At 42.4% G+C, this 14,141-nt stretch overlaps 1 protein-coding gene across 1 annotated transcript in view; it reads right to left on the bottom strand.

The window, feature by feature from the left end:
- LOC101663473 (M-phase phosphoprotein 8-like) overlaps positions 1-14,141 on the bottom strand; it is a 42,037-nt gene that overhangs the window by 16,586 nt on the left and 11,310 nt on the right. Inside the window, exons 3-7 of the mRNA XM_013007900.2 lie at positions 12,880-13,650; positions 10,185-10,284; positions 8,969-9,235; positions 2,907-3,032; positions 2,740-2,828 (exon numbers count right to left, since the gene is read on the bottom strand). Coding sequence (XP_012863354.1) covers positions 2,740-2,828; positions 2,907-3,032; positions 8,969-9,235; positions 10,185-10,284; positions 12,880-13,650 — 1,353 coding nt within the window. The remainder of the gene's footprint in view (positions 1-2,739; positions 2,829-2,906; positions 3,033-8,968; positions 9,236-10,184; positions 10,285-12,879; positions 13,651-14,141) is intronic.

The following is a 14,141-nucleotide window of genomic DNA, read 5'->3' as shown; positions in this document are numbered from 1 at the left end:
GAGATAATAACATGCACAAAAACAAGACAGAGCAAAACCAAGCAACAATATACAACTAAACAACAACAAACCACTGACAAAGAAAAAAACAAAACACAACAAGAAACAAAAGCTTGTAGTTAGTTCAAGGATCGTTTGTTGGCCTTTAGGAGTGTTTTCCAGTTCAGTCTGTTGGGGCACCACACCCTGGCCCCAAAGTCCACCTTCAGCATTCCCTGGGGACCTTGCTGCTCCATTCCCTTGCTATTCTGTTTGCACCCCCTTAGTGTTTTGCCTCGGCATGCCGGGATCAGATCGGGCACAATTCCCACACTATGTCTCCGGTGTTGTCCCATGTAGGGCCATGGGTCAGTGAGGGGCGTCATGTCTCATAGTGGGGCTGGCCATGTGGTCCTCTCTGTGGACTGGCTACTCTAATTGGGGTCATCATTGGAGGGGATGTGGGGAGACAGGAACTCTCATCCACTGCTGGTTGACTTAAGTATTTCTTATATAGCAGCAATAGATAACTACTACAGGTGAATAATTGGTGTACACAGAAAACAAGCAAAGAAATGCAAATGATCAAATTAAAACAAAGAGTAATCATTTTGTGCTCTCAAAACTGATAGACTTAAACGATACATAAAATTAAAAATAAATAATAATCAGCTAGATGGTAATTTTGAGAGGCTGGAATTATAGGAACTAACTTTACTTTAAAGAAACTCAAAATTTTCACAACTGGACCAGTAAGTAACATCATAGTAAATGGAGAAAATATTGATACTGTCAAGGATTTCATTTTGCTTGGATCCACAGTCAATGTTCATGGAAGTCAGTCAAAAGACCAAACAATGCATTGCCTTGGGTAGATTTGCTGCACATGACGTCTTTAGTGTTGAAAAGCAAGAATGTTACTTTGAGGACTAAGGAGTGCAACTGACTCAAGCAATGGTGCTTTCAATCGCCTCACAAGCATGCTGAAACTAGACATTGAGTAAGGAAGACTGAAGAAGAATCGTGGTGTTTGAACGGTGCTGGCTAAGAATAGGAGGGGGTACCCAAAGAAACCAGATTTCCCCCCAAAAAACTATGTATTAAATTTTTTTTTTACAAAGCAACCTTATCACCTTCAAAGTACTCTCCATTACACTTAGTACATCTATCAAATCTGCGATTCCATTCTTGGGAACATTTCTCAAACTCATCTGTTTGGATGGCGTCCAGCACCTCCCTCGTTTTTGTTTTTTCTTTACACCTCTTCTACGTCATCAAATTGCTGTCCTTTCATGTCCCTCCTTCATTGTCAGAAACAAAGAGAAGTCGCACAGAGCAAGGTCAGGTGAGTAAAGTGTGTGGCACAAAAGAGGTATGCTGGTTTTTATGCCCAAAACTGGAATACTGTGGTGGCTGGGTGAGCAGGTGCATTGTTGTGGTGGCAAAACCAGTCTGCTGCTGCCACAAATCAAGCCTTATTAGTCACACATGGTTACGCAATCTTTTCGGAACTTCTAATAGAACCCTAAATGCACCATGAGTTGACATTTTAGTCCGTTCAGGAAGTTGACAGATGTCCAGAAGGAGGTTTGTCATCAATCGACACTTCCCCTTTTTGACAATGAGACAACCACCCTGAACACTTGAGTTTTTCCCATAGTGCTGTCCTTGTAGGCTGTGTTCAACATCACAAGTTTCTGCAGCATTTTCCCCAAGCAGGAAACAAAATTTCACAGTCGCAGGTTATTCTCTTAAATTGGCCATCACAAAACACAAGGTTCAAGTGGAACTGTGTTCACGAAAAAATTCACTGTGACCAGCGAGACCCTTTCTAAGCAATGGCAGTGGGTGCCCTGACTCAGAGCAAATTCCTCTGTGCTCCTTTTCCCCACCTAGCTGGAACAGGACCTACCAGGAAAGCTCCGCTCTGCCCAGTGCAATTCCAGTTGGGGGGTGGGGGGTGGGTTACCCCCTCGTATTGAAGGGAACATGGGCGATCAAAAGGACCAAAAAACCCAACAAACGTGTCTTGGAAGAAATAGAGCCAGAATGCTCCTTAGAGGCATGACTGTCTCACATCCATTGGGCATATTGTCAGGAGAGACCAGTCCCCAAAGAAGGACATCAGGATTGGTGAAGTAACAGGGCAGCAGAAAAAGGGGAGGATCTTCAACAAGATGGATTGCTACCACGGTCGCATTGACGGTTCCAAACGCAAGAACAATTGTGAAGAAGACACGGACGGACGGGCAGCTTTGTTCTTTTGCACATAGGGCCATGAGGAGGATAGCAGTATAAAAAGATCAGGGTGGAGTGCAATTTTAAGTAGATGCTGTGGAGAGTTTAGCAGACTTCTTGTTGGCCTCGATCCTGCATCTGGCTCATCAATCTCCAGTACTTTTAACTTGCGCCAGTGGCCCACCACATTGCCTGCTGATCCTGGGAGCCACCAGACTTGCTGACCTTGTTTTCATCTGTCTCTACAGCCACCAGCCAGGAATTCCTGCTTTGTCTTCCTGCTTTCTGGTTCATCTTCCCAGGAACTAAACAAGTCATCTGACCCACAGACCTGACCTGGACCAGGTTTAACTGGAGTGGTACTTAAAAATAACTTCTATAACTATGTGAGCCACTTTTTAATATAATTTTTTCTTTGTGTATGTGTGTGTGGATGCACACATACACATACATATCACTGGCTTCTTATCTAGAAAACCCTAATACAATTTCTTTTCATGAGATTATTCAAAGAGCTATTACCTCTTGTTCCAGGTTATATTCTTCACTTGAATTAAGTGCACCTTTTACAGTAATATAGTCCCCATTTTTCACAGCATCCCTCAATACATCTAAAATGAAAGAAAGTTTAAATTGTTTTATATATCTAGAATTAAGATAAAAATACCTATAATCCCAAAAGCACTCACTACATGGAACTCTGCCAGTTATGGCAAAATCCTCATCTTCTCCATCAAGATGCTTCTGAAAATCTTCTAGTTTCATCCATTCCAATTTCAAATCTACACCCAAACTCATTTTTTGTGGCTTGCAATCTGGAACACAGAAGAGTCTTATTAAGATATATTTCATGGACATTGGGCCTCCACTCAAGTACTCCCTCACTGCGAGAATACTTTGTTCTATTAAAATGGCATTCCATGATGCTCCCCTTCCCGATACAACCACTGAAGACAAAGCAGGTGCATAAGCAAATGTGGTGAAGAAAGCTGATGGAGCCCGGATATCAAAAGATATAGCTCTAGGGTCTCAAAGGCTTGCAGGTAAATGAGCGGCCATCTAGCTCAGAAGCAACAAAGCCCACATGGAAGAAGCACACCAGCCTGTGTGATCACGAGGTGTTGAAGGGATGAGGTATCAGGCATCAAAGAACAAAAAATCTTATCATTGTGAATGAGAGGGAGTGCAGATTGGGGACCCAAGACCCATCTGTAGGCCACTGGACATCCCCTTACAGAAGGGTTGCGGGAAGGAGACGAGCCAGTCAGGGTGCAGTGTAGCAACGATGAGATGTGCAACTTTCCTCTTAATTCCTAGATGCTTCCTCCCCCTGCCCCTTCACTGCCATGATCCCAATTCTACCTTACAAGTCTGGCTAGTCCCGAGGATGTGCACCGATACAGATAGGAAGTGGAAACACAGGGAATCCAGGATGGATGATCCCTTCAGGACCAGTGGTGTGAGTGGTGATACCGGGTGGAGGGAGGGTGTTGTAGAAAGGGGGAACTGATTATAGGAATCTACATACAATCTTATCCCTGGGGGACGGACAACAGAAAAGTGGGTGAAGGAGATGTCAGACAGTGTATGATATGACAAAATAATAATTTATAAATTATCAAGGGTTCATAAGAGGGGGGGAAGCAAGACGGAGGGGAGAAAATGAGGAGCTGATGCCAGGGGCTTACATGGAGAGCAAATGCTTTGAGAATGATGAGCGTAACGAATGTACAAATGTGCCTTATACAATTGATGTATGTATGGATTGTGATGAGTTGTATGAGCCCCCAATAAAATATTTTTTTAAAAAGATATATTTCATGGCTTTAATATTGCTGTATCTGTTGCTATATTAAATTTATGACTTAATCCAAACTACATACTTTTGTATATAAAATTGTGTGACATTTTAATATTGATAACGATATAACATTTTTTATTTTGGGGAGTTCAAACTATCTGCATTTTGATATTATAGAACTTCGAAGGCATAAAAATTAATAGGCAATGCCCAGGTATAAAATAGTGAATTTTAAATACATGATTAGGTAGCTCAAGCTATGCAGCCCTGGTGGTATAGTGGTTACGAGTTGGGCTGTGATCTGCATGGTCAGCAGCTCAAAACCATCAGCTTGCTACTCACATAAACAGTTAGTCTTGGAAACCCACTGGGGGGGGGGGGGTCACTATGTGTCAGCACTGACTCAATAGCAGTGTGTTTTGAGGTTTTTTGAGAGGCAGCTCAAGGGATACGAGAAACCATAGAAGTTCAACAGAAGAATCTCAAATAGTCTCCCATTATTTTTTCTTTCTTCAGCTATTCTGAGCTGTACACTGCTTCCAACCACTTATGCAGGCAAAGTCTGCATGCACCAAACCTGTATGGAAATAAGTCATTGCCTATTGGTCCTTCCTGGATCAGCTCAACTTTTTCTTCCTAGCTATCCTCTCTGCTCAATACCTCTCCCCTACCCCCAATGCTCCTACAAAGCCTAGGGGTTCACACCACCCATCACACCTTTAAACAACTGGTATTTACTCTCTGGGTTGTGTGATTCAGAGGTTCCCTAATACTATGGTGGGCACTCCACTCCTTATAACCAGTACAATCAACAACTGAAATTTAAGTACAACTCATTTGGGAATGCAGATACACCTCACTTAAAAGTCCATTCAGGCAATTTCAGTGATTCCATTTTGTTTGTTTGTTTAAAGGGAAATAAGCACTCCTTCTCTTTATCATTTTCTTCAAATGGTTTCAGTCAAAAGGTAGAAAATATGCAAGACTCAATGGTACTGAAGAAGCCCAAGCTGCTTTGATGGAATTAGTCAAAAACAAGGCTCCAGATTTGATGGGATACCAATGGAAATGTGTCAACAAGCTCATGAAACACAGAAAGCACCGACTGTGGTATGCCACGAAATTTGGAAGACAGTGACTTGGCCAACTGAGTGGGAGAGATCTCTAGTTGTATCCATTCCATAGAAAGTTAACTCAATAGCATGGGCAAATTATAGAGCAATACCATTACTATCATATACAAGTCAAATATTGCTGAAAATATTCCAACAATGGTTGCAGCAATACATTGGCTGTGGGGTCCAGTCCCACATACGGATGGTCCCAAGGGACAGTTGGGCAATTGAAGGGAAGAAATTAAGAAACAGACACGAGTTTTTGGGTGCTCCCCTCTTCCATGGCATCAGGAATCATGTCCAAGCAGAGAGAGACCACAATGTATTCTCTTACAAGCTCATATAATCCTGGGCATGCAAGCCATGGGAAACATACGGAACAGGAAGGGGCTGTATTAGAGGCATATGTGTAACAGGAGAGGGACGAGTTAGGGGTATGTATGCACACTGTGTTAGGCAGGGTTCTCTAGAGAAACAAAACCAGGACACTTAGGATTTTATATATAGTTTATACAGCAAGAAGGAATAAAACAGCTTACTAGTCCACACAGTAGTACAGAGGGCTCAGTTCAACTCACTTTTGTGGGACAGTTAATATATTAGAAGTCCTTCAACTCTCGAGGGCTGCTGGGTCCAAAGTCAAGGAAGCAGACAGCAAAGACTTCCCTCAGACAAGGCAGGCAGAGTCTGCCCACAGGCAGCAGACTGCAGGGTGAGTCAGCAACAGTCAGTATTCTCAGGAGCTTAGCAAAGCAGGCCCCTATGGGATCTCGAACTCAAGCAAGGTGACAGGACCCACCAGCCTCAAGCTCAAGCAATGTACGCACCATCAGAGTGGTGAAGCAGGTCTCGAAGGAGCCTCAAGCTCTAGCAACTCAATCCATGGATGGGGTTGACCCACAGGCAGTGTAGCTCACAGGTTGAGGCAGAGAACTAGCTAAAGCAGCAGCACACTGGTCTGATCACCAGGGAGCAAGAGGGAGATGAAATGCCTGCTCTCTTTCTTTCGGTCATCCTCTAGTCAAGCTGCGACTTGATTAAACTCTGCCCACATGTTCCTATCGGCCTAGTTAATAAACCTAACTATCACACATGCAATAAAAAGGGGAGGCACTAGAGGCATACATGTGACAGGAAGGTACATAAGCAACAAGATGGAGAGGCTCTAAAATCAAGATGGTGACCTAACTTTAGTAGTCTCTGAGCTGGCTTGACCTTGGGTGTCTCTAAGCTCTTCTCCAAGGGAATAAATAACCTATGATCCTTACAGATCCCTAAGTAGTGAGTGGGCTCTACTCAGGGTGGGACAGACAATAGGGTGTGATGGCTCTCGATGGCAGACAACCTCCAGGCAGACAGCATCCAAGCAGTTATCCTTCAAGCGTATAAAGTAGCACCTTAAAAGTGGCATTATTAGAGGGAACGTCGCGAGGAGTAACTTTTACTTGGGAGAATGTGACCGGGACTCATCTCCAACCTAAGAGCATGAAGGTCACCCTCCATGGGAGTCCTGGCCTCTCAGACTCCTTAATGTATGAACATAGAGAGTTTGTCAACGTACACTCTTTCTGCCTCTTTTCCCACAATTGACAGAGGTTCAGGTTGAATTCAGAAGAGGACGTGGAACAAGGGCTATCACTGCTGATGTCAGATGGATCTTGGCTTAAAGCAGAAAATATCAGAAAGATGTTTACGTGTGTGTTGTTGCCTTTGCCAAGGCATTCTACTGTGTGGACCATAACAAACTGGACAGCCTCGAGAAGAATGGGAACTCCAGAACACTTCAATGTGCTCATATGGAAGTTGTACGTAGATCAAGAGGCAGTTGAGGGAACAGAACAAAAAGTACTCCACAGCTTAAAATTAAGAAAAGGTCAAATCCGACTAGACCAGAACATGTACATTGGTACAGATAAGAGCTCTTGACACACAGAATCCAGGACAGATAACCCCCTCAGGAACAATAATGAGAGTATTGATACCATGATGGTAGGGAGAGGGTGGGAAGAGAAAGGGGAACCGATAACACCCCTCCACCCCCACACCAAAGGGGACGGACAACAGAAACATGGGTGAAAGGAGGCAGCAGACAGTGTAAGATATGAAAATAATAATAATCTATCATTTATTAAGGGGTCAGGAGGGTGGGAGGATAGGGGATGGAGGGAGGGAGGGAGAGAGAAAAGAGAAGCTGATACCAAGGGCCCAAGCAGAAAGAAAATGCTTTGAAAATGATGATGGCAACACATGTACAAATGGGGTTGATACAACTGATGTATGGATTGTTTATAAGAGCTGTCAAACCCCTCCATAAAATGATTTGCAAAAGGAAAAAATTAAAAAAGGTGTGCATCAGGGTTGTATCTTCTCACTATACTTATTCAATCTGTATGTTGGGAAAATAATCAGAGAAACTGGAATATGTGCAGAATGTGGTGTCAGGATTGGAGGAGGACTTATTAACCTTTGATATGCAGATGGCACAACCTTGTTTGCTGAAAATGAGGCGGTATTGAAGCACTTGTTGAAGTTCAAGGATTTCAGCCTTCAGCATGGATTAAAACTCCATGTGAAGAAAACAAAACTCCTCACAACTGAACTAGTAGGTCGCACCTTGATGAACAGAGAAAAGACTGAAGTTGTCAAGGATTTTGTCTTGCTTCCGTCTACGATCAATGGTCATGGAAGCAGTAGTCAAGAGATCTACTAGAAATGGTAGCACCCGAATAGAATGAATGAGAATGGTGATACACTGCAAAGGGTATACGCAATCTCCCCGAGTAGTTTGTGTTGGAATCGCTACATAGGGACCTAAAACATTGTCCTGTATCTTTTACATAACTAGATTTGAATTTCAGGAGACCTGGTGGCCTCGTGATTCTGCGTCGGGCTGCTACTTGCCAGGTGAGTAATTTGAAACCACCAGCTGCTTCTCGGAAGAAAGATGAGGCTTTCTATTTCTGTAAAGCAGTGGTTCTCAACCTGTGGGTCGTGACCCCTTTGGAGGTCGAACAACCCTTTCACAGGGGTCGTCCCATTCATAACAGTAGCAAAATTACAGCTATGAAGTGGCAACGAAAAGAATTTTATGGTTGGGGGTCACCACTACATGAGGCACTGTATGAAAGGGGGTCGCAGCACTAGGAAGGTTGAGAACCATGCCCTAAGGCAACCAACCTTTTCCCTGTGCCCAACAGCCCTATAATTGCTCTTATTCCCTGCAAGCTTTCGCCTGCTATGTCCTGAAAGTAGTTGAAAATTCTCTTCAATTGTTCCTCAAGATTAACAAATTACATGAAATCCTACCAGATTAACTCATCTTGATTCTGTCCTACTTATAAGTATACGAACACGTACTTTGTCCTGACCCCTCTCCCTCCCCATTGCTGTTATACTCTGTATCCTATACGAAGTCTTCCTCTCCCTCAGCCCATTCCAAAGTCTTGAGGAAACCATTTACAATATAGTATTACCTAGTGTTATTTATTTACCACAAAATTACTGGGCAGAATACTTAGTAGTAAGTATATTTGATAACTGTCAGAAACCTTTGCTTGGCAAGAACAGGTAAGGGAGACCATACATTTCTATAATTGGTACATGTACTGAGCACACTGAAAGGACACAGCAAACAGCTGTCAAATCAATTTAGAAGTCACAGGATGACCTATCTCTAATATAAAAAGGTATTTCATCAGGAGAGCCATAGGAAGTCTCTACTCCACTATTTTCTAATCTTCAGATAAGAATTACAGTGGGAGGGAAGTACTAGGAGAACGAAACATAGAGGGCCACGCTGAAACGTCTTTGTAAAAGCGATGACAGGCATACTCACCAGATGTCGCTTCTGTTTGACACGCACTGTCTACAACTGCCTGGTGCCCTGCTGCTGCTGCTGCTGCTGCTGCATGTACCCACGTGTCTGTTTCATCTTTCGCGTTTCTGCTTTCTTTAAAGAACTCGTTTTCCTCAGTTTTATGGTCGTCTGTGGTTTTACAAACTAGTGATATTTCTTCTCTTTTCCAATTAGTCTCAGTAAGATCGTTTTTTTCTTCTGGAGTTAATGTAAGCATGTCAAATGCGCTTCTAACTTCCTTCAACCCTAGTAAAACAATTATTGTGAGGGTCAAGAGGAGTCACCGATTTCGGAGTTAGTGTTGGAGAAACTAGCATCATCTTAAGCTTTAACAAAACTTGCCCTGGCTCTAGAGCATGGTCAGGTTTATTATCAAGTCGGCAAAGGAGCCTCACTTTGTCAACTTGAAATTTAGACTTCCCATGGGCTGTTCGGGATTTAGAATGACTGCAGTCAGTGACTGTGAGCTAGCAGTTCTGAACGACCCCCGGTTTGGGGAACAGAAAGCCTCATCTTTCTTCCGCTCATACTCAAAAAAGAGGAAGAATAAGGTGGACAGAAGGGGGTGACTTGTTGTATTATAATAAGATTCTGTTATAGATTCATATGTGACAATGATATTACCTTACTACAAATTGCTGTGTAATGAAGGTTGACGGTTCGGACCTACCCAGTGACATCACAGAAGAAAGGTCTAGAGGTCTGTGGTGCACAGTTCTACTCTGCACAGTTCTACTCTGCAACACACGGGGGCACCAGGTGTCAGAATCAACAACTACTAGTTTGATCTGCTTCGAAGCAAGGAGTCTTTTTAAACTCAAACCAAACCCAAACCCACTGTCATCGAGCCGATGCTGATTCATAGCAAGCCTGTGGCGCAGGGCAGGTCTGCCCCTGCAGGTTTCTGAAATGATAAATCTTTAAGGGAGTAGAAGGGCTTGTCTCTGTTGTGAACTGCTTACCTTGTGGGCTCGCAGCCCAATGTGTAGCCACTATGCCACGACGGCAGGGCTCCGGTTTTTAAAACCAGTTTAAGCACAATTTAGCCTAAAGCTCTAAAGTCTCCCATGACAAAAAAAAAAGGTCCAGTTCTATGACATTATAGGTTAGAAAACAGTTTGCAGCCACGGGAAATTAAATTCTTTATATAAATGATGACGATGGTAAATGGTAAAATGTTAGCATCCACACTTACTCTTTAATTCTTGGGGCTTTCTCTTGTCTTTTCCATCCATGTCAGAATCATGCATTTTCTGCCATTTTTCTTTGGGTGCATTCTTTTTAATCTCTTGCTCCTGAAAATATACAAAATAAGAAGGGCTCAAGAGCTGTTACTGGGTATTTACCATGTAAAATATAGGCTCATGAGGTCAATGGTTGCTCTAGTACATGACCACTGATTATTAAATATTTTTTTACATAAACTGCTTCCTCAATCAAGATTATCCATCACCTATATACTCTGCAAACCATCAAGCTCCAAACTCAAAACCAATTTTCTTACTCTTTAAGAATTTACTTTTTTAAAAAAATCATGACCACCAAAAATAACCCCCAGAATATCCAAAAGAAAATCAAATACAGTCCGAAGAGGAAAAAAAAGACTTTTTACTTCCCAACACCTCTCCTAATCCTTGTTATTCTACAGTTAGTTCTTAAAAATTATTTTTTCTCTATTTATTCTGCATAAATATTTTGGCATAGCTGTATACATTGGGCTGTTTAACTGCAAGATCAGCAGTTCAAAACCAGGCACTTGTCAAGGGAAAAATGAGGCTTTCTACGCCCGTAAGACAGTTTCCAGTCTTGGAAACTCCTCAGGACAGTTCTACCCTGTCCTGAAGGGTTGCTGTGAGTCAGAATTGAGTTGATGGCACTGACCGAGGAGTTTTTGTTTTAATAGTCGTTCATAATTATGTACTTTTTTCTCTCTTCCTTAACATTTTGTAAACTTTCCTATTTTTGCAACATTGATTTAATATTTAAGTCATTATATAACAATCCTCGAGATGATACACCAACATTTTCTTAACCTTTTTTCCCATAGACAGACTGTTTTCAGGTTTCACTACTGAAGATAATACTGCCATGTAAGTATCTCAATAGAGGTGGCTTATTGCCCCGTTCAATGATGGTCTTAAAAGTCCAAAGACTAGAAATAATGAATGAAAAGAAAACAATCTTCTTTATAGCCCTTGGTAATTATTACATATATGAATAGCATAATTTGGAAAATATTTCCATTAAAAAAAAACCAAAATAAAAGCAATTTCCATAGATATGAAACAACCAAAATCCCAAAAGCAAATCCACTGCCACTGAGTTGGTTTGGACTCACAGGGACTCATTAGGTCAGAGGAGAACAGCTCTGTAAACGTTTACAGACGCAGACTGCTGGATCTTTCTACCTCAGAGCAGCTGGGGTGGGGTGGGGTGGGGGGCCCGGGTTCAGAACACCAGACTTGTACTCAGCAGCAGAACCCATGCACTAGCAGGGCTCCTGAACAGGGCTCCTGAATAAACCTCCTATAAAATATATTTTGTAAGAATTAGTGAGTAATTTTGAAATAAATAAATAAAAAGAATTTTATATGAACAAATGTTTTGAGAAAAGCATGTACAATATAGTATTACTTAGTGCTATTTACTGCAAAATTACAGGGTGGAGTACTTAATAGTCAGTATTATTCGATAATTTTCCAAAATATAATAAAATATAAAACCAGCTACTTAGCCAGAAAAGGTAAGGTAGATAATCAGAAACCTCTATAGTTGCTATGAGAAGGACACAGAAAACAGGTGCTAGATCAATTTAGAAGTCACAGGATGGCCTATCTCCAACATACAAAGTTATTTCTTCAGGGTAGCCTAGTGGAAATCTCTACTCCTCTGTTTTGTTTTGTCATTGTTGTTGGTTGTTTTTTTTGTTAGTTTCCTGTTGGCGTTTTGTATAATTTTCTGTACATGAAATCCAGGATAAGTAAATATTTAGAGACAGTCACTGGATTAATAATTATATAGGGGCATGGCATGAAAGGTTGGGGGGGGAGTGGGGCACTAACAATGAACACAAGAAAAATGTTATGAAATTGATTATGGTGATGATGATACAGTTTTTCTTAACATGACTGAATGATTAATTTGTGTAGGTGAAGTATATGCCGATGAAACTATTTTTAAGAATTCAAAGACTGAGCTAATGCGTGATGTCGACTACCTCTGTAAACGTGAGTACATCCTTAAGACAATGAGAGAACACCGAGATGTGAAAATGATGAAAACACTTATGATGTAATGCCACAGACATCTGAGCACCTCTAAATGGAAGGGGAACTCCTGACGGTGCTCAGAAGTCAGCCTTTAATTTTCTAGTTGTCCTCAGTCCAAAAAAAAAGAGTCAAAGACTAGGAGATAGACCAGGTGGTATAAAGACTGGGTAATTTTCAACATTTCTAACAACCTACACCTAGTCACAACGGGCCCTGATGCCCTGGTGACTTTGTGGGTTATGAGATGGGTTACCAAAATGAGCAGTTCGGAACCACCAAATGCTCCTCCAGAGAAAAGTGAGGCTTTCTGCTCCTGTAAAAGGTTGACAACCATGGAAACGCACACGGGCAGCTCTACTTTGCCCTACAGGTCGCTATGAGTTGGAATCAACTTGATGTCAGCATGGTGCCTCGTCACAGTACTAAAAAGCCAACTCCCTAAGGATCAAGAAACGATTCTTACCATCTGTCTCCAGCTTCCTCTTCATTCTCTTCTCGTGGAACTTCTTGAGCACGGAGAAGAGCACTGGGTTGGTCTGCACATGTCTGCTTTCTGTACGCCTTAAACCGTCATCTTTCTTTCCACTCACCCCCCACCCCTCCCCTGCCTCAGAGACTTACCTTTCCAGGTGAGCCAGTGGACCTGAGGCCGCTCTCTTCTTCACCCAGGCGCGGATCCTTGTGTACCTGGGCTGAGGTCAGTACTGGTCTCTCTGACTCTGCGGGACTTGGGCCCTGGGCTTGATTCCCGTGCTGTTTCTCGCCACACGGTCCGGCGTTCTGCTCTCTTGCATGTCTCCTGACACCAGGGTCCTCCTCGGCAGCGCCCTCGCCATCTGGGTGCTTACCAAAGACAACGTCGGAAATGCTCCTTGGCTCTGCTGTCTCTTCCGTACTCTTCATCGGTTTCTCCTCTTTGTCCGGCTGTGGATTTTCACGGCCATCATCTTGAGGAAGGGAGTCGTGAGGGACACTTGATCCAGATGTCCACTGCGATGTAAAGAATTGGCCCTTTCTTGTTCTTCTGTTTTCTCTGGAATAGTCTCTTATTTTAGTCCTCAAATCCCGAGGCTCATCCGGTCTAAGTTTCTTGGGTTCCTGTGCGTCTTGCGCATCGTCTTTTTTGGACTTGTTTAATTCCTTGGCTTCTGACAGTCTTTTCTTTCTCTTCAGATCAAGAACTATCCTCTCCAAGGAGCTCTCCAGGTCTGCTGTGGACCTGTCTCTCAGCCGCCCAGCCTTCGCTCTTCTCTTTCTCAGATTGGCTAGGCTTTTCTCTTCTCTGGCTCGTAGCTGCTGCTTTTTCTTCTTTGAGGAAGTATCTTCTTTTGTTTCATTTTGCTCATCACTATCAGAGTTTGCCTCAAATATGTCATTGCTTAAAGAAAGTCTCTACAAAACACAAAAAAAGTAAAATAATCACAGTGATGATAGTTTCATAGTTTTGAGAGAGAAATCTACTAACGTCTGATGGAAACGCATCCCCCAGTTCCCACTTATCCCCCAAGGACTTTTTCAACTCATCAGTGGAAACATTTATAGAAGCAGAAAACTTAATTGACATAATTGGTCTTAGTGGGTCAATTCATGAAAGGAAATAAGCATAGTGTGATTTTTTTTTAAAGTCAGTGTTGCTGAGGGTCCCACACTAAAGTATCCAGGTTGGACGCAGGCGGTGTGAATTTTGAAATCTCCCCAACACCATCAACAAAGTATTATTTTACAGCAAGGGTCCTCAAACTTTTTAAACAGGGGGCCAGTTCACTGTCCCTCAAACCCATTGGAAAGCTGATCTATATTTTTAAAATAAAACTATGAACAAACTCCTATGCACACTGTACATATCTTATTTTGAAGTAAAAAACAAAACGGGGCAAAAACAC

The sequence above is a fragment of the Echinops telfairi genome, unplaced genomic scaffold (genome assembly GCF_000313985.2).
Source record: "Echinops telfairi isolate 266 unplaced genomic scaffold, ASM31398v2 ScPeMD7_2565;HRSCAF=3150, whole genome shotgun sequence".
In the NCBI taxonomy this organism is placed as follows: Eukaryota; Metazoa; Chordata; class Mammalia; order Afrosoricida; family Tenrecidae; genus Echinops; species Echinops telfairi.
The sequence above is the reverse complement of the archived record's forward strand: the minus strand, read 5'-3'. Positions and strand labels throughout refer to the sequence as shown.